General features: G+C 37.5%; 1 protein-coding gene and 1 pseudogene across 3 annotated transcripts; both read right to left on the bottom strand.

Annotated features, from left to right (window-relative positions):
• Window positions 1–5,137: 5,137 nt before the first annotated feature.
• LOC113161823 (caspase-6-like) lies at window positions 5,138–17,081 on the bottom strand. 3 transcript variants are annotated; one of them, XR_004463377.1, is made up of 9 exons: window positions 9,871–9,946; window positions 9,590–9,625; window positions 8,858–8,900; window positions 8,597–8,746; window positions 8,347–8,423; window positions 7,686–7,861; window positions 7,412–7,562; window positions 6,951–7,257; window positions 5,138–6,918 (listed from the first exon to the last, which is right to left on the bottom strand). XR_004463377.1 is itself a non-coding variant. In XM_026359628.1 (8 exons), the coding sequence occupies exons 2-8, from the start codon at window positions 9,591–9,593 to the stop codon at window positions 7,004–7,006; spliced, it is 855 nt and encodes a 284-aa protein (XP_026215413.1). In that variant the 5' UTR covers window positions 9,594–9,625; window positions 17,065–17,081; the 3' UTR covers window positions 5,138–7,003. The 3 variants fall into 3 exon arrangements, 2 of the variants coding, with proteins under 2 accessions (XP_026215413.1, XP_026215411.1); XM_026359628.1 differs by lacking the exon at window positions 9,871–9,946 and adding an exon at window positions 17,065–17,081 and having other exon boundaries at window positions 5,138–7,257; XM_026359626.1 differs by having other exon boundaries at window positions 5,138–7,257.
• LOC113162664 lies at window positions 14,340–16,752 on the bottom strand (annotated as a pseudogene).
• Window positions 17,082–18,972: the final 1,891 nt, after the last annotated feature.

Raw genomic sequence — 18,972 nt, 5'->3', positions numbered from 1 at the left:
AATGATGCTAATTGTATCTTTGAGAGAAACACGGACACTGAAATAAAAAGTATTTGGCCGTTACTGGGAGATTTTCTTGTCTGCACAATGTCTTCTTAAGGAAATCTCCAAGGTGTGATTGTCTTGAAAGGTTTTACAAGACAAGTCGCTATTAAGGAGGTCAACAGTAAGTAAATCTTTACGCAGTATTTATTGTATAGGGCTTTAGCTCGTAACCTCATTGTCACAAGAAGAAAACATCCGTGTGTGTTAGTATCTTTGTTTTTCCTTAGTTGTAGATCAAGTGACATAGCTTAAAGTGTTCCAGGTCCACAGCACATTGAAAAGGACACTTCTACTCCCTGAGGTATGTTTGCTGGTGTTACAGGTGCAAATACATGTTATTAAATTAAGTACCATAAAATGCTGCATCACAAAAAACTGCAGAAACACAAATTCCTCCTATAATGTCTCTGGTTGTGACATGTTACAGTCACTTTGAAATGATATGTCTGACTTTACAACCAAAACCAGATAAGTCTGAGATTTCCAGATTCCTAAGGGAGCATGTTGATTCTGAGCCAACTTTCACTTGTAGTGATGCTAATTGTATCTTTGACAGAAACACAGACACTGAAATCAAAAGTATTTGACTGTTACTGGGAGATTTTCTTGTCTGCACAATGTCTTGTTAAGGAAATCTCAAAGGTGTGATTGTAGTCGCTGCTGGTAACACATAACAAGATGGAGTTGAAGTCTTATAGACGCATCACATGAATGAACAAAGGTTTTATAAGACAGTCGTTATTAAGGAGGTCAACAGTAACTAAATCTTTACACAGAATTTATTGTATAAGGGCTTAAGCTTGTCACCTCAATGTCAGAACCAGATAAGCCTGATATTTCCATGATTCTGAGCCAACTTTCACTTAGCAAAGACTTGCGTTCCAGAATAAGACAACATTAGTGTAGTGCCACAGTAGTTATTGGCTCATTCCTAAGTTACACAAAGATTATTCCCAAGAAAAAACAATATTGGAGAAGTAATATTGAGTCATTACAGCTACAAGTTTTATATGTAAATTGTATATGTACAGTGTATTAACTGATATGTAAAATGGGTATAAAGCAGGTACTTCTCTAGGAATTGTATGTTCCGATCAAACCAGCTCCGTTCATGAGAAGGTCACGGAGGATAGTTTCCCTGAGTTCCACCAAGTTAATTCAATTAAATTAAATTCAATTTTATTTGTATAGCTCTTACAATTGACATTGTCGCAAAGCAGCTTTACACAACCAAAGAAACTTTGTTATGTATATTTATGTTTCTGTTCCTGATATTATGGCTTTTCGTTGTTCGCTCGCTGTTTATGCTACATAGGACCAATTAAGGGTAATTGATAGCCTGCACATTTTCGAGACTGTATTTACAGCGCTTTAATTTAATACATACATTCCGTATTTATTGTTGAGTTGTCATTTGTGCTAATCCCAAGTACCATTTGTTATTAATATGTTTGAATTACTTGTTTGGCTGACTTGCATTTGATTTGGCTAAGACAAGTTAATAGAAAGAAATGTTGTGATGTAAGGTCTCCATCTTGTGGCAGCCATATGGATAACACGTAAATTCAGTCATGCCCAATGTAATGGAAAAACGTCTTGATAACAAGTTGTAATTGTTCAGCTTATCGTTGATTTTGTAATTTTTTTGGAAACCACACACACACTTGAATATGAGTGTAATGAGGGATGCTGGAATAAAGCTTTCCTAAAGGAACTCCAAGTTTTTTGAGTGATCTAACAGTCACTTCAGTGGTGGGATGTAAAGCATCTGAACCCAAGTACATGGGAGAAGCCTTTGTCAGCCTTCTCCATTTTTTATGGTCCTTCGAGCCGGATTACTTGTTCACCACTGATAAGGATGTCTAAGTTTTTGGAAGAGCAGCATAGTGTGCATGTCAAGAGGCAATCATACCTTCCCGTACACTTTAAAGGTAGAGCATCTGCGGTTCTAGTCCAGCAATTGCAAGTGACTAGTCCACCTGTATAGCCCACATCAGCCATGACAGAGCTGAAGTTTTCAGTTAAGTCAAAGCACTCTTCTCCACTAAAAGATCCTAGTCTCTCACATACAGTAGCAGTCATTCAGGTCACCAAACAACAAGGTAATCATCGGAGACATCCCATAATAGCTTACTTGAGAGTGATCCTGATGAGTACCATTACAGGTCAGGTTCACAAAGACATCAATCTCCCAGGTAACATGAGTATGATGCATTCAAGAGACAGGAGAAACCCAATAGACACTGTCACTCTCGTCACCAAACACCAAGCCCCATGGGTGGACGTCAGCAACAATCCCAGCCATGACTCATCCAAACCCTCGAGAGTTCAATCGCACCACACAGAAGAATATTTGGACTAAAGCTAACAATCGCTGTTGGCGTTGTGGCCGAGGTCATCGTGCAGCTGAATGTAACTTGAAGATGCAATGCAAGACATGTAGCAGCCGTCACCTCCTTCCACTGCATGACATTAATGACAGGGCTGGTATTGCTGCAGACCAAGTAAGAACAATGCCAGAGCACACTGAAGTCCAATCGAACAGCACTACAGAGGAAGCAGAATGCTCATTGAGTGGATGCTCTACAGAAGAGGTATTGGCACCTGAGAGATTTACCTTTGCAATCCTTGCACTGTGTCGGTCCTATGTTGCTGATTGGGTCTGGTCATCCTTATCAGATTCAACCAGTACGCCTAGGACCTCCTGGAGGCCCCACAGCTGTGAAGAGTCGCCATGGCTGGACTCTCTAAAGCCCAGCACAAAGACTAAGATACCGCCTATCAAAGCAGCAGTGTCTGTTTACATCCACTCTGTCACCTTCAGCTGACATATACAATCATGTTGAGAAGCTGTGGCAAATGGACATTCTGCCCTGGCGGAGTAAAAAAGCCTGCACCCGCTCACGTCAGGACAAAGAAGCCCTAGACCTCCTGGAACACAGAACAGTAAGGAAAGAGATACAATGCACTCAGAGATATGCTACACCGCTCTTACGTGTTCCGCATATGCTCCCACTCAAAGCCCCAAAGGATGCAGTTCTTCCCTAGCTGAGAGCTACAGAGAAGAGGATGTTAAAGGACCCAGAGACAGCAGCAGCTTACAGAGTTGAAATACATAAGCTGGTCACCTAAGTTACAACCTGGTGACGAAGACACGCCTACCAGTTGGTCTATTCCTCAGCATATGGTGACACACAATGGAAAGAACAGAGTGGTCTTTAATTGTTAATTTGAGTTTCCAGGTGAGAATCTTAACAAGCTCCTGCTGCCTGGACCGACCCTAGGCCCTTCCCTGCTCCCTGTACTGCTGAGATTCCGGGAGCATGCTGTGGCTGTCAGCAGTGACATTCGCGGTATGTTTCACCAAGTTCAATCAGATTCTTGTGGAAAGATCTGAAATTCAATTCAATTCAATTCAATTTTATTTGTAGAGCGCTTTTTACAATTGACATTGTCACAAAGCAGCTTTACACAACCAAAGAACAGTACATGAACAGTGAATGTCTATGAATCATAATAATCAGATTGTCCCTGATGAGCAAGCCGAGGGCGACAGTGGCAAGGAAAAACTCCCTGAGAAGGCAACAGGAAGAAACCTTGAGAGGAACCAGACTCAACAGGGAACCCATCCTCATATGGGTGATTACATGCTGTGTAGGCAGCAGGAAGTCCAGTATAACAGTTAATGTCTTTAAGTTAATGTGGAGTCCAGTTAGATATTTGCAGGCAGACTTGTTCCATTCCTTGACTATCGAGCGTTAAGTCGAGACCTCCGAGAAACAGCTGCCGACGTCCGCCGAAGCCAAGACCGACTTCATAGTAGTGTGTGACCAAATCCAGTCTCCAAACGCATCCCATAGGGCAAACGGTGGATCCAGGCGACGAGATCTCCAGCCAGAAGTTGGGCATCAGGACGAGTCAGACAGGTCCAGAGGGCAAATGGTGGAATGACGTGTAGCTCGACAGAGAGACAGGAAGAGGGAAATAGAGAGGTAGAGAAAGAGAAATGAGAGGAACCGCCCAGCATATATGAATGGTGAGTGCTTCCCTTTGGCACCACATGTTCTCCCTGCTGTGCCACATTCGCCCTCCAGAAACACATTATCCGACACAGTTGTGAAGGTGAGGACATCAGAGAAGTAGTACTGCAGTCATTCAATGTTGACAATTGTTTGCCTAGTCCAACATCAGAGAATGAGGCCAAAGGGCTTGTGGATAAATTGCAGGACATATTAGGCAGTGGTGGGTTTGAGTTGACCCAGTGGGCAAGTAACTCATTGTCATCTCCCACCTTCCACCTGAGATCAGATCAGACAGTGCGGAGCTTGCGATAGACAATGTCAAGAAGATGCCTCTGAACCTGCTCTTGGGCTTCGCTGACATTGTTCCTCAGATACTCTGACCTATTCACACTCATTCACACACTCAGCTGTAACCCTTCGCACCATATATCAGGTGCTTGCCAGTCATCACAACCTGTTAGGGTTCATTGTGCCTTATACCACAAGAGCTAAGGTGATAGTGAAGACATTGTGGGATTAAATAAAGAGCTTACATCTGTCACTCACAAGATAATACTATGGACAGACTCAACCACTGTGCTCACCTGGCTGTCCTCAGAATCCTGTAGATTCAAAGTGTTTGTAGGAACCCGTGTTTCAGAGATTTAGGATTTGACTGACAGAGAGGCATAAAGATTCTGCAAATAATCCTGCAGATGATATTACCAGAGGCAAGTACCATTTGTTATTAATACATTTGATTTACTAGTTTAGCAAACCTGCATTTGCTTTAGCGAGGAGGATATCATAGAAAGAAATGTTGTGATGAAAGGACTCCATCTTGTGGTAGCAATATGGATAACATGTGAACGGTAAATTCAGTAATTGTAATTGTTCAGCTTATCATTAATTTTATATTTTGTATTTCTTTCAGAAACCACACACATGTGAATATGACTGTAATGAAGAATGCTGGAATAAAGCTTTCCTAAAGGAGTTTTTGAGTGTTTGTTGAGTCATTTCACTGATGGGCTGTAAAGCATCCGAACCCAAAAAATTCAATGTAAAGAAATAAAGTACACATTGAAGGATGATCTGGCTCAGGTTGGTTTTTACTTGTTCCCTTTTTTACACATTTTCTACAGGTACATAGTTCAAAGTTAGAATGCAGGAAGAACATATGATACAGTTTAACTCTGAAATTAAAAATGAGAAAAATAAAAGACAATTATAGATAGTTTATGATAAATTATGTTGCTGTGTCCTCTGTGACTTTGTCGGTGAAGGAAGAACTGAAGCGCCTGAGATGTTCCAATCAACTTCAGATGCCACTTGAACAGATCCAGTCAAAGCCATGAACAGAGCCAAGTAATTTAGATTTGTCACTTACTCACACGACCTAGAGCAAAAACAACTTCTCTGCTTTATTTTGATAATGGCATGTTTTTACTAGGAATACATATCACTACGTGTTTCATTGAGTCTTGATAATGATGCTAATTGTATCTTTGAGAGAAACACAGACACTGAAATAAAAAGTATTTGGTTACTGGGAGATTTTCTTGTCTGTACAATGTCATCTCAAAGGTGTGATTGTGGTCGCTGCCGGTGGACAGATAACAAGATGGAGATGAATTCTTATAGACGCATCACATAAATGCACAAAGGTTTCATAAGACAGTCGTTATTAAGGAGGTCAGTAAATAAATCTTTAAACAGTATTTATTGTATAGGGCTTTAGCTCGTAACCTCTCTGTCGTGATAAGACAACATCAGTGTGTGTTAGTATCTTTGTTTTTCCTGAGTCGTAGATCAAGTGACATAGCTTAAAGTGTTCCGGGTCCACAGCACGTTGGAAAGGACACTTCTACTCCCTGAGGTATGTTTGCTGGTGTAATAGGTGCAAATATATGTTATTAAATTTAGTACCATAAAATGCTGCATCACAAAGAATTGCAGAAACACAAATTCCCCCTATACTGCCCCTGGTTGTGACATGTTACAGTCAATTTAAAATGATATGTCTGACTTTACAGCTAAAACCAGATAAGCCTGAGATTTCCAGCTTCCTAAGGGACCATGTTGATTCTGAGCCAACTTTCACTTAGCAAAGACTGTAAAAAAAGAAACTGGCTGCAGAATAAGCCAACATTAGTGTGGTGCCACTGATCTAACAATAAACAAAAACATGTCAAGGATGTTGAAATTAGCTAAAAAGGGACAGAAGCTGGATAAAATAACAGGAACACCTTAAAACATACGTACTGTATACCCAGGGGAATTTTCTCAAAAATAACGCGTTTGAGTCAATTCATTTATAGAAGTTATTGTTTAATACGTCTTCCTGTGGTTACCATTTTCAAACTAAACTAGTCAATAACCATTAATCTCACTACTTAAATCTACTCTGTCACAGTGGCTCTAATGTTTTAAAATAAAGATTAATGCTTTATTTCACTTACGTGCTATTGACAAACTGTACAGAAGTCTAATCCAGTGTAGCTACGTGTGAGTACAGTATTACAAAGTGTTGATCTTAGGAGAAATATTATCACGACACTGTTTCTAAAGTACCTGCTTTATACCCTTTCAACATATCAGTTAATACACAGTTACATATAATACATGTAGCTGGGTTGAATAAATATCACTCCTTCAATATTGTTGTTTCTAACGAACAATCTTTACGTAATTTAGAAATGAACAAGTGAGTTTGAAGTGAGGCGAGGAAGATCACATGTTTTCATGTGAATAAGTGTGTTCCTGTTATTTTATAACCACTGTCTCTAATAATCAATGAAGAGAAGAGAGATTTATTAATGCTATTGTAAATAGTGTTCACAAACACTGTAAAGTGGAGGACTTGAAATAAAATCAGGAAATTCTTTTAAGGTTGTTTTAGAAGACCCCAAGATATCAACATAAAAAACATCTAATTTAATGACAGAGGTCTGAAGCTAATACTTTTTTGGGCGGAAGTAGAGTTTCTTGGTGAGCATTGAAGAAAAGCACGGTACTTGCTTCTTTCCAATCTGGTCTTCACTCTTACCAATGTGGCCTCTACTTTTCTCAACGCCCCTCTGTGCCACCTTTCTGTTGACCAGGGACAGTAAATGCGTGAATTCAAGGGATTTTCCATACTCCCCAAGCAGCTCACACAGGTCCTGGATATACCAGGAGCCTTTCATGGTTTCCCGATGGGAATAGTAACCTTAAGAGAAGACACAGGACAGGACAGCTACTGAGTGATCAGCAAAAAAGACATTGAAAAAGCCTATTACCTAATAAATGTATTCTAGTTTCTAAGTATAATTACTAGTACATATTCAAAGTATCAACTGAATCAAATGGCCACATGGCCTTACCTTCAGCCACAGAGTAGCACATGATGAAATCAGCTCCAGCAGGAAGAGTGTGTACAGCAGCTGCATCCACCACCACCTCATTTGTCATTGGCCTACTGTCCACTGCATCACAGGCTGTCACTGGGTCATCATGCTGATCTCCACGGCAAGCCTGGTGACAGACACAACCCCATGAACTTAGTTAGTGACGTAAGGAAGTAAAACATATGTAAAACAAATAATATTACATGTTTTTCTGGTTCTGTGAGGGATTATGTTTTTTGTTCACATGTACCTGCCATATGAAGATCTTTGGCTTTCCTACAAGGCTTTTGCACTCAGTTCCTTTAAACTTGGATACGATATCCTTGACGCTGATCTTGCCATCTCTGGTGTAAACATGTTCATCCTCACCATGGCTCAGAAAGACAAGCAAAAAGCAGTCTGCATCTGAATGATCGGCCTTCGCAGCTGGTGGGACATCATGCTATTTGTTAAACTTGCAACTGAAAGAGCCAAAAGTAAATTGTACTACAACATGTCATGTGTTGGCAGAATATTAGGTACAACTAGCTAAAAACCCATGAGGTCCTAAGCAGCAACCCTGCAATAGATCCTACCTTCACAAGGAATATAATGTTCAGTGTTTCAGAGTGCTGCTAACTGTATGGTCATTTTGAACTTTATTACATTACACTGGCAGGTGTTTGTATTATTTTGTCCAACTCACTTAAATCCGTGAGGCTAGGTGAAATAATCCAGCAGTATAATGCAGCACAGTTCAACAACAAAACAAAAACTATAGCGTCCAAAATGATATTCCAGCTGAACATCTCTCTAACAGTTTGAACATACACTAAACTCTTTAATGAAAGAGAATTTATTATTATAACTGTGATAGTTTCAACTTGCTGTACTTTGCAGTAGTTCTTAAAGGTGATCATGTGTGTTCTTACCTTTATTGATTAATTCTTCGACTTGTGCCTGTTCGTAGCTATCATAAGACTTCACGTCAAAGCCTAGATCCTTGAGTCTTAAAGAGATGTGAAAAATGGATCATATAATGAAATAGAAAAAGGACCCAATGACCAAAAGATCTACTCCAAATTCTGAAAAAAGAAAGATCTATTAGACACATGAACATAGCTCATGATCACACAGTTAAGCCAAAGTGGTCCTTTCCAGCAGCTCATTGAAAAAAGTTACCTTTTCACCAAGTTGCGGCCATCAGACTCAGTTCCAGACCTCTCAGGTAACTCCAATTTCTTGCAGAATTGTTTCTGGTTAAAGATGAGAGCAAGGCCTCGACGTTTGTTGTTCATAGGATACTCCTCTTCAAGATCTAGAGCTAAAGAGCTTTTGAAGAAAAAAAAAGCACAAAAATAGGAAAACTATTAGGTGTGAACTGAGAACCAGAGTGAAGTGACAATTTACACCTGATAACCACCCAAACAACAAGAAATTCACCTTCTGATAATCGCATCAGTCTCCATTAGGTTCTTTGTGTCTGCTATAAAAAACAAACACACATACATAAGTAACACACGCAATAGTGCAGAATATACTTATTAAACAATAATACACTGTTTAAAGTACAACTGCAGGTGCATGAATTGCTTCTGTTATGGGGTCAAGCAGCCATTGTTCCATCAGCTTAGAGTCCAATAGGTGGGTGACAGGTGGAGAAAGATGGAAAAGGCTGCTAAAAGAACAAATGCTCAAAGTGGGACATCCACACTCCACCCTACAGATATGTAGATTAGATTTTGTGTAGCAGGGCAGCAGTTTAGAGGTGTAAAAAAGGTATTGGCATGTTTAATAAAAAAGACAATCAGCAAATTGTTTCAGGGAGTTTTTATACTTTTTTGAATATACCTAGTTAATTAAGGACACCTATTGACCAAAAAATGTTGTAGCTCGGTTTAAGTAAAGTAAAGTTAAAAAATCCTCTGCACGTGATTTATATCTGTAATATTAAAGGTAATTTCTTATGTATACGCTGGCTGTACTTTGACCTTAGAGTCAATAAAACCTGACTTCTTTCTAACTGTACATTCGTTTCACTTTTGCTTTGTTGTAGAAAACGTGTCTCCTCTCTTCTTTTCAAAGTTCAATCTATCTGTCATTATAAAAATATGTTTTTAATATATCCTTAAAATAGAGTAAAACAGAATAAATAATATAGTGTGAAGCACTCACCCATCCTGTGTGTTGCAGGTCTGCTGTCTTGAGTAACTGGGAAAGTCAATGAATCACATGTTATTAAAACAAGTTAAACTAACCTGACGACTGAATGAAAACAGAGAAAACTAGTTCAGGTGTTTCAGCACTTCAGTAATAACAAAGTACCAACAGCGTTAGTAAACACTACTTCACTGGTTCCTGAACTCATCACATTTGTTCTAATAACTTTTCACATCTGTAGTCAACACTCTGCGGTTTATTTATTCTATGTATAAACATGTATTTAACGTTGTTACCTTCACTCTTTCCCACCGTGTCAGACATGTTCACAGATTTTCTTCTCTCCGAAGACAAATGAATTTGCTTCGTCGAAAACTGAGCTCGGTCCCGCCCCCTGCTATCTCATTGGCTAAAAGGGACTATACCAGGACACGATTGGCTCTCACGTAACAGCCAGCACTTCCGTTTTTGGCAGTTGAACAGGTAAGAGGAGTGATTGAAGATTAAATATTAATATTTAAATTATTAAGAATGAAAGGGAGATAAAGCCAAAAAGCTACTTATGCAGATGTTTTTGAAAGGTTCACCAAACTAAATATCAGATATCACATTCAATCAGCTTTAAACACGCAAAGTAATGGTAAAATAAAACACATTAAAGAAATTAAAGTAGGAGTAATGTCTTCTACAACTATTTTTAATGTATTTACCAGTACATCCTGACACAGACCTATAACCTAACAATGTAGCAAATGCCTACTTGTATCTTTATTTAATACATTTTTTGATTAATACTTAATATTGTGTCTTCGTTCACCCTTCCTCTCTGTACTTTTCTGCAAGTGTCCTCGTCCTCTGAGCTGTATATCTCCAGAGTGCAGTTACAGGATCCTCAAACCTGTCCAGTGTTTTTGCATGTTGTTTTGCTATGTTTTCCTCTTTCCAATCACCCCAACCTGTCGAGGCAGATGGCCGCCCACCCTGAGCCTGGCTCTGCTGGAGGTTTGCAGGCTCTAAGGGAGTTTTTCCTCTTCTGTCACCTGGTGCTTGCTCAAGTGGAATTGATGGGTTATCTATATAATTCTGTATACATCTATATTTTATAAGGTCCTAAACCTTACACTGTAAATGCAAACTTCAGAGCTTCATAAATAAAATTAAATTGAAATATGTTAAGTCTGTACCAACAAAGCAATTTACCTGGATGAGCAGCAGAAAATGGATAATCCAATTAAAATTTACTAGTGTATTTAAGGTCAGGCTCTTTGGAATTATCCTATAAGTTCTTATTATGCAGCACATATGTGGTTTTAGTGGTTCTCTAAAACAAATTTAAACACATATCTGTTTCTCAGTGGCCCTTAAAGCTCACTTAGTTAAAAAAGGCTGTTTATCAGAAGCAGCTTCTATCTAAAAATATCTACAATGACAACTGTAGACAATTATCAATAAGACCATTTTCCATTGTTTCTTAATTTTTAATGACATTTATTTTAAAGATTATATTTCACAAGCAAACAAAAACAAAAAGAAGAAAAAAACATAACATTTTTTTATGTTCTGATCGAGTGAACCCAGGTTGGTTCATTTCTAAATTGGTCTACAGACCAACCCTAGATGACATCTGATCATGTCTACACTCCACTGGGGTAGTTGACAACGGCGTTAGGTTTATTTTCTGTCCTTGTAGGTCCATTATGCAACACTCCACCACCTTTACTACGTGGAACATGCCAGCACATTGTTGAGAAGCAGCAAAAGTTTCACTATCACCAGTGTGACAGGTTTAAAGGTTCATTCCAGGAAAATAGGACATGTAAGGACTGAGAAGCAGTGTTCAGTGGTGTGATCAGTATTTTTCCCTCCAGGTGTCTTATTCCTAAGAACAGTGATTCTGCACTAATGAGAAACTTCCTTCAAGCAGTAACATGTTTACTCCGTGCCTGCTGATTTCCATCGTAAGGTTTATGTTGTGTACACACGATTGATCTTTGAAGCATTTAGTTAAATGTCTGTGCATTTTTGTTACTATACAAGGTGACTGTGTTACTGTCACAGTGGCTCTAATGTTTTTATATAAAGGTTAATCCTTTATTTTACTTACGTGCTCTAGACAGACTGTACAGAAGTCTAATCCAGTGTAGCTATGTGTGAGTACAGTATTACACGTGTTGATAGTAAGAGGAATATTATCACAACACTGTTTCTAAAGTACCTGACATGCTTTATACCCTTTCCATATATCAGTTAATACACTGTCACATATAATACATGTAGCTGTGTTGAATAAATATTACTCCTTCAATATTGTTGTTTGTTACGAATAATCTTTGAGTAATTTAGAAATTAACAAATTACATGTAGTTTCAGAAGTGAAGTGATCACTTGAGGCCAGGAAGATTTAATTTATTCAGTGCATGTGAATAAGTGTGTTCCTGTTATTTTATAACCACTGTCTTCAATAATCAGTGAAGAGAAGAGAGAGTTAATAATCCAAATGTAAATAGTGTTTATAAACATTGTAAAATGTAAGAATAGAAATTAAATCTGAAAATTATTTAAAGGTTGTTTTAGAAGACCCCATTTCCAAGATATCAACATAAAAGCCATCTAATTTAATATAATTTACTTGCTTCTTTCCAAGGGCCTTCTGGATTCTACTCTTCTCAACGCTCCTCTGTGATACTTTTCTGTTGACCAGGGTGAGTAAATTTGTGAATTCAAGGGATTTCCCATACTTCTCAAGCAGCTCACACAGGTCCTGGATATACCAGGAGCCGTTCATGGGGTCCCGATATGTGGTTTTAGTGGTTCTCTAATACCGATTGACTTACATATCTGTTCCTCAGTGGCCCTTAAAGCTCACTTAGTTAAAAAAAAAGGCTGTTTATCAGAAGCAGGTTCTATCTAAAAATATTTACAATGACAATTGTAGACAATTATCAATAAGACCATTTTTCATTGTTTCTTAATTTTTTAATGACATTTATTTTAGATCATATTTCACAAGAAAACCAAAACAAAAAAAACATAACATTTTTTAATATTCTGATCTAGTGAACCCAGGTTGGTTCATTTCTATTGTCATTTCCAGGAAAATAGGACATGTAAGAACTGAGCAGCAGTGTTGGGTGGAGTGATGAGTATTTTTCCCTCCAGGTGTCTTATTCCTAAGAACAGTGATTCTGCACTAATGAGAAACTTCTTTCAAGCAGTAACATGTTTACTGTCTGCCTGCTGATTTCCATCATAAGGTTTATGTTTTGTACACACAAGTGATCTTTGAAGCATTTAGTTAAATTTCTGTGCATTTTTTCCTCTGTGTTGTGTTTTCATTGTGTTTATTTGTGAAGACTGTCAGAAAACCATAGTGATAACATTAGATTAAGTTATCACTATTCAATAAAAGTAGTTATTGTTCTTTTTTTCCTTCCACAGGATAATGTGTATCCTGATGCTAAAGACAGACAGTTCCTGCATTACTTTTATAAAGGAGCCAGCAAGAAGAAATTCAATGTAAAGAAATACAATGAACTGAAGGATGATCTGGCTCAGGTTGGTTTTTATTTGTTCCCTTTTTTCCACATTTTTTAAAAGGCACATAGTTCAAAGTCAGAAATATATGAAGAACATATGATACAGTTTAACTCTGGAAGTGAAAGTGACAAATATAAAAGATAAAATTCTCACAAATCACTATTTAGCATTCAAACTTCTATCGAAATATGTAGTAGTTTATGATAAATCATGACTCTGTGTTCTCTGTAACTTTGTCGGTGGAGGAAGAACTGAAGCGCCTGAGATGTTCAACTCAACTTTAGATGCCACTTGAACAGATCCAGTCAAACCCATGAACAAAGCCAAGTCATGAAGATTTATCACTTACTCACACGATCTGGAGCGAAAACAACTTCTCTGCTTTATTTTGATAATGGCATCTTTTTACTAGGAATCCATATCATTATGTGTTTCATTTAGTCTTGATAATGATGCTAATTGTATCTTTGAGAAAAACACGGACACTTAAATCAAAAGTATTTGGCCGTTACTGGGAGATTTTCTTGTCTGCACAATGTCTTCTTAAGGAAATCTCAAAGGTGTGATTGTAGTCGCTGCTGGTGGACAGATAACAAGATGGAGATGAAGTCTTATAGATGCATCACATGAATGCACAAAGGTTTTATAAGACAGTAGTTAATAAGGCGGTCAACAGTAAGTAAATCTTTACACAGTATTTATTGTATAAGGGCTTTATCTCATCACCTCATTGTCACAATAAGACAACATCAGTGTGTGTTAGTATCTTTGTTTTTCCTGAGTCGTAGATCAAGTGACACAGCTTAAAGTGTTCCAGGTCCACAGCATGTTGAAAAGGACACTTCTACTCCCTGAGGTATGTTTGCTGGTGTTACAGGTGCAAATACATGTTATTAAATTTAGTACCATAAAATGCTGCATCACAAAGAACTGCAGAAACACAAATTCCCCCTATACTGTCTCTGGTTGTAACATGTTAGAGTCACATTGAAATGATATGTCTGACTTTACAGCTAAAACCAGATAAGCCTGAGATTTCTAGCTTCCTAAGGGACCATGTTGATTCTGAGCCAACTTTCACTTAGCAAAGACTGTAAATAAAGAAACTGGCTGCAGAGTAGGCCAACATTAGTGTAGTACCACAGTAGTTAAATTCTGATCAAACAATAAAATAAGAACATGTTATGGATGTTATAATTAGCTAAAAATTGACAGAAGCTGGATAAAATAACAGGAACACCTTACAACATACGTACTGTATACCCAGTGTGATTGTCTCAAAATAACCCGTTTGTTTTGGTCAATTCATTTCTGGAAAAACAATCACATACTGTTGTTAAAGTCATTGTTTAACAAGTCATCCTTTAAAACCAAACTAGTCTTAGTCAATAACCAATAATCTATCAACTTAAATCTACTGTGTCACAGTGGCTCTAATGTTTTTAAATAAAGGTTAATGCTTTATTTTACTTACGTGCTCTAGACCGACTGTACAGAAGTCTAATCCAGTGTAGCTATGTGTGAGTACAGTATTACAAAGTGTTGATAGTAAGAGGAATATTATCACGACACTGTTTCTAAAGTACCTGAAATGCTTTATACTATATTCACATATCAGTTAATATGGTGTCACATATAATACATGTAGCTGTGTTGAATAAATATTACTCCTTCAATATTGTTGTTTCTTATGATTAATCTTTGCGTCATTTACAAATTAACAAATGACATGACGTTTCTCAAATGAATCGATTACATGAGGCCAGGAAGATTACATTTTTTCACGTGAATAAGCATGTTCCTGTTATTTTATAACCACTATCTTTAATAATCAGTGAAGAGAAGAGAGATTTATTAATACAAATGTAAATAGTGTTCATAAACATTGTAAAGTGGAGGAATAGAAATTAAATCAGAAACTTCTTTAAAAGTTGTTTTAGAAGACCCCATTTCCAAGATATCAACATAAAAGCCATCTAATTTAATGAAGAGGTCTGAAGCTACTACTTTTTTGGGTGAAAGTAGAGTTTCTTGGTGAGCATTGAAGCAAAGCACGGTACTTGCTTCTTTCCACGGGCATTCTCATCTTCACTCACAGCGCTCCTCTGTGACACCTTTCTGTTGACCAGGGTGAGTAAATTCGTGAATTCAAGGGATTTTCCATACTTCTCAAGCAGCTCACACAGGTCCTGGATATACCAGGAGCCGTTCATGGAGTTCCGAAAGGAAAAGTAACCTTAACAGAAGACACAGGACAAAACAGCTACTGAGTGATCAGCAAAAAAGACATTGAAAAAGCCTATTTCCTAATAAATGTATTCTAGTTTCTAAGTATAATTACTAGTACACAAGTATCAACTGAATCAAATGAAGTGAATCTTTCAGTTTAAGACCAGATTAAGAGAGTTTGAATAATCCCACATGGCCTTACCTTCAGCCACAGAGTAGCACATGATGAAATCAGCTCCAGCAGGAAGAGTGTGTACAGCAGCTGCATCCACCACCACCTCAATTGTCCCTTCCTCACTGTCCACTGCAGCACAGGCTGTCACTGGGTCGTCATGCTTATTTCCACGGCAAGCCTGGTGAATGACACAACCCCATGAACTTTGTTAGTGGTGTAAGAAAGTCAAAGCATATGTAAAACAAATAATATTACGCGTTTTTCTGGTACTGTGAGGGATTATGTTTTTTGTTCACATGTACCTGCCATATGAAGATCTTTGGTTTTCCTACAAGGCTTCTGCACTCTGTTCCTTTAAACTTGGACACGATATCCTTGATGCTGATCTTGCCATCTTCGGTGTAAACATGTTCACCCTCACCATGGCTCAGAAAGACAAGCAAAAAGCAGTCTGCATCTGAATGATCGGCCTTCGCAGCTGGTGGGACATCATGATATTTGTTAAACTTGCAATTGAAAGAGCCAAAGTAAATTGTACTACAACATGTCATACGTTGTTGTTATGTGTCTTTATTACATTACACTGGCAGGTGTTTGTATTATTTTATCCAACTCACTTAAATCAGTGAGGCTAGGTGAAATAATCCAGCAGTATAACGCAGCACAGTTCAACAGTAACAAAAACTATAGCGTCCAAAATTATATTCCAGCTGAACATCTCTCTAACAGTTTGAACATACACTAAACTCTTTAATGAAAGAGAATTTATTATTATAACTGTGATAGTTTCAACTTGCTGTACTTTGCAGTAGTTCTTAATGGTGATCATGTTTGTTCTTACCTTTATTGATTAATTCTTCGACTTGTGCCTTATTGTAGCTATCATAAGACTTCACGTCAAAGCCTAGACCCTTGAGTCTTAAAGAGATGTAAAAAACACATCACGTAATGAAATACAAAGGACAGAATGACCAAACCATCTAATACAAATTCTAAAAAAAGAAAGATCTAGTAGACACATTAACATAGCTCATGATCACACAGTTAAGCCACAGTTTTCCTTTCCAGCAGCTCAATGGAAAAAGTTACCTTTGCTCCAAGTTGCGGCAGTCGACCTCACTTCCATCCCTATAATCAAACCCCAATTTAAAGAAATTTTGCTGGTTAAAGATGAGAGCAAGGCCTCGACGTTTTTGTTCATAGCATACTCCTCTTCAGGATATGGATCTACAGAGCTTTTGAACAATAAAGTACAAAAAATTACCACTATTAAGTGTGAACTGAGAACCAGAGTGAAGTGACAATTTACACCTGATAACCACCCAAACAACAAGAAATGTACCTTCTATTCCCATCGGTCTCCATTAGGTTCTCTGTGTGCGCTATAAAAAAGAAAAACACACAACAAGTTAAAACATGTTAAACTAACCTGACGACTGAATGAAAACAGAGAAAACTATACACACACATTTAATAACTTTTCAAATGCTGTAGTCAACACTCTGTGGTTTATTTATTCTATGTATAAACATGTATTTAAAGTTTTTACCTTCACTCTTTCCCACCGTGTCAGACTTGTTCACAGATTTTCTTCTCTAAGAAGACAAATTAATTCGCTTCGTTGATACGACACTAATAAAAGCAGAGCTCGGTCCCGCCCCCGATATCTCATTGGTTAAAAGAGACAATACCTGGACACGTAACAGTCAGCACTTCCGTGTTTGATCAGTACGATCAGTCGAACAGGTGAGAGGAGGGATTGAAGATTAAATATTAGTATTTTAATTAGAAATGACAGGGAGATAAACATATCCAGATGTTTTTGAAAGGTTCACCAAACTAAATATAAGATATTATGTGCAATCAGCTTTAAACACGCAAAGTAATGGTAAAATAAAACATATAAAAAGAAATTAAAGTAGGAGTAATGTCACCTACAACTATTTTTAATGTGTTTACCATTTTTTTTTCAGTACATCCTGACACAGTCCTATAACCTAACAAGTAGTTTATGCCCATATTTATCTTTAATTAATACATGTTTTGATTAATACTTCACTTTGTCTTCTTTTTCTCTTCCATTCTGTACTTCTCTGCAAGTGGCCTCGTTCTCTGAGCTGTATATCTCCAGAGTGCACTTACAGGTCCCACCAACCTGTCCAGTGTTTTTCCTTGGTGTTGTTGTTTTTTGTAGCCTGCTGTTCTTTCCTCTTTCCACTCACTCCAACCTGTCGAGGCAGATGGCCGCCCACCCTGAGCCTGGCTCTGTTGGAGGTTTCTTCCGTTAAAGGGAGTTTTTCCTCTACTGTCACCTGGTGCTTGCTCAAGTGGAATTGTTGGGTTTTCTATATAATTCTGTATACATTTATATTTTGTAAGGTTTTAAACCTTACACTGTAAAGTGCATTGAGATAACTTCTGTCGTGATTCAGAGCTTCATAAATAAAATTCAATTTAACTGAAATAAGTTAAGTCTACCAACAAAGATTTACAGAGTCAAAAGTGGCTGTGACAAATACAAATTAGATAATCGTTGTGTTCCAAATATTTGGACTCAGAAATGCTTGCCATTTTTCCCACTAGTCCATTCACCCAGATGAGCAGCAGGACATTGTAAAAACTATTAAAAATTACTATTTTATTTAAAATCAGGCTCCTTGGGATCATCTCAAAAGTTTTTAATATGAAGCACATATGTGATTTTAGTGGTTCTCAATAGACATACATATCTGTTTCTCAGTGGCTCTTAAAGCTCACTTAGTTAAAAAAAAGGGCTGTTTTTTAGAAGCAGGTTCTATCTAAAAATAATTAACAATGACAATTGTAGAGAATTATCAGTAAGACCATTTTCCATAGTTTCTTAATTTTTAATGATATTTATTTTAAAGATTATATTTCACAAGAAAACCAAAATAAAAAGAAGAAAAAAACATAACATTTTTTAATGTTCTGATCTAGTGAACCCAGGTTGGTTCATTTCTAAATGAAAATAGGACATGTAAGGACTGAGCAGCAGTGTCTGCTAAGACAACATTAGTGTAGTACCACTGATCTAACAATAAACAAAAACATGTCAAGGATGTTGAAATGAGCTAAAAAAGTGACAGAAGCTGGATAAAATAACAGGAACACCTTAAAACATACGTACTGTACTGTATACCCAGGGGAATTGTCTCAAAAAAAAAACCTGTTTTTATAACCTGTTAAGTTATTGTTTAAAAAGTCATCCTGAGATACCATTTTGAAACCAAACTAGTCTTAGTCAATAACCAATAATCTGATCCAGTGTAGCTATGTGTGAGTACAGTATTACAAAGTGTTGATCTTAGGAGAAATATTATCATGACGCTGTTTCTAAAGTACCTGAAATGCTTTATACTCTATACACATACTGTATCAGTTAATACACAGTTACATATAATACATGTAACTGTGATTAATTAAAATTACTCCTTCA

Source organism: Anabas testudineus, chromosome 1 (assembly GCF_900324465.2).
Source record: "Anabas testudineus chromosome 1, fAnaTes1.2, whole genome shotgun sequence".
Taxonomy (NCBI): domain Eukaryota; kingdom Metazoa; phylum Chordata; class Actinopteri; order Anabantiformes; family Anabantidae; genus Anabas; species Anabas testudineus.
The sequence above is the reverse complement of the archived record's forward strand: the minus strand, read 5'-3'. Positions and strand labels throughout refer to the sequence as shown.

Excerpts from the sequence above, each read along its gene's own strand:
- LOC113161823 (XM_026359626.1), bottom strand. The coding sequence starts at position 9,898 with ATGTCTGACACGGTGGGAAAGAGTGAAG. Across the intron at positions 9,626-9,870 it reads CACGGTGGGAAAGAGTGAAG|TTACTCAAGACAGCAGACCT; the intron begins GTAACAACGTTA and ends TGACTTTCCCAG. Across the intron at positions 8,901-9,589 it reads ACCTGCAACACACAGGATGG|CAGACACAAAGAACCTAATG; the intron begins GTGAGTGCTTCA and ends TGTTTTTTATAG.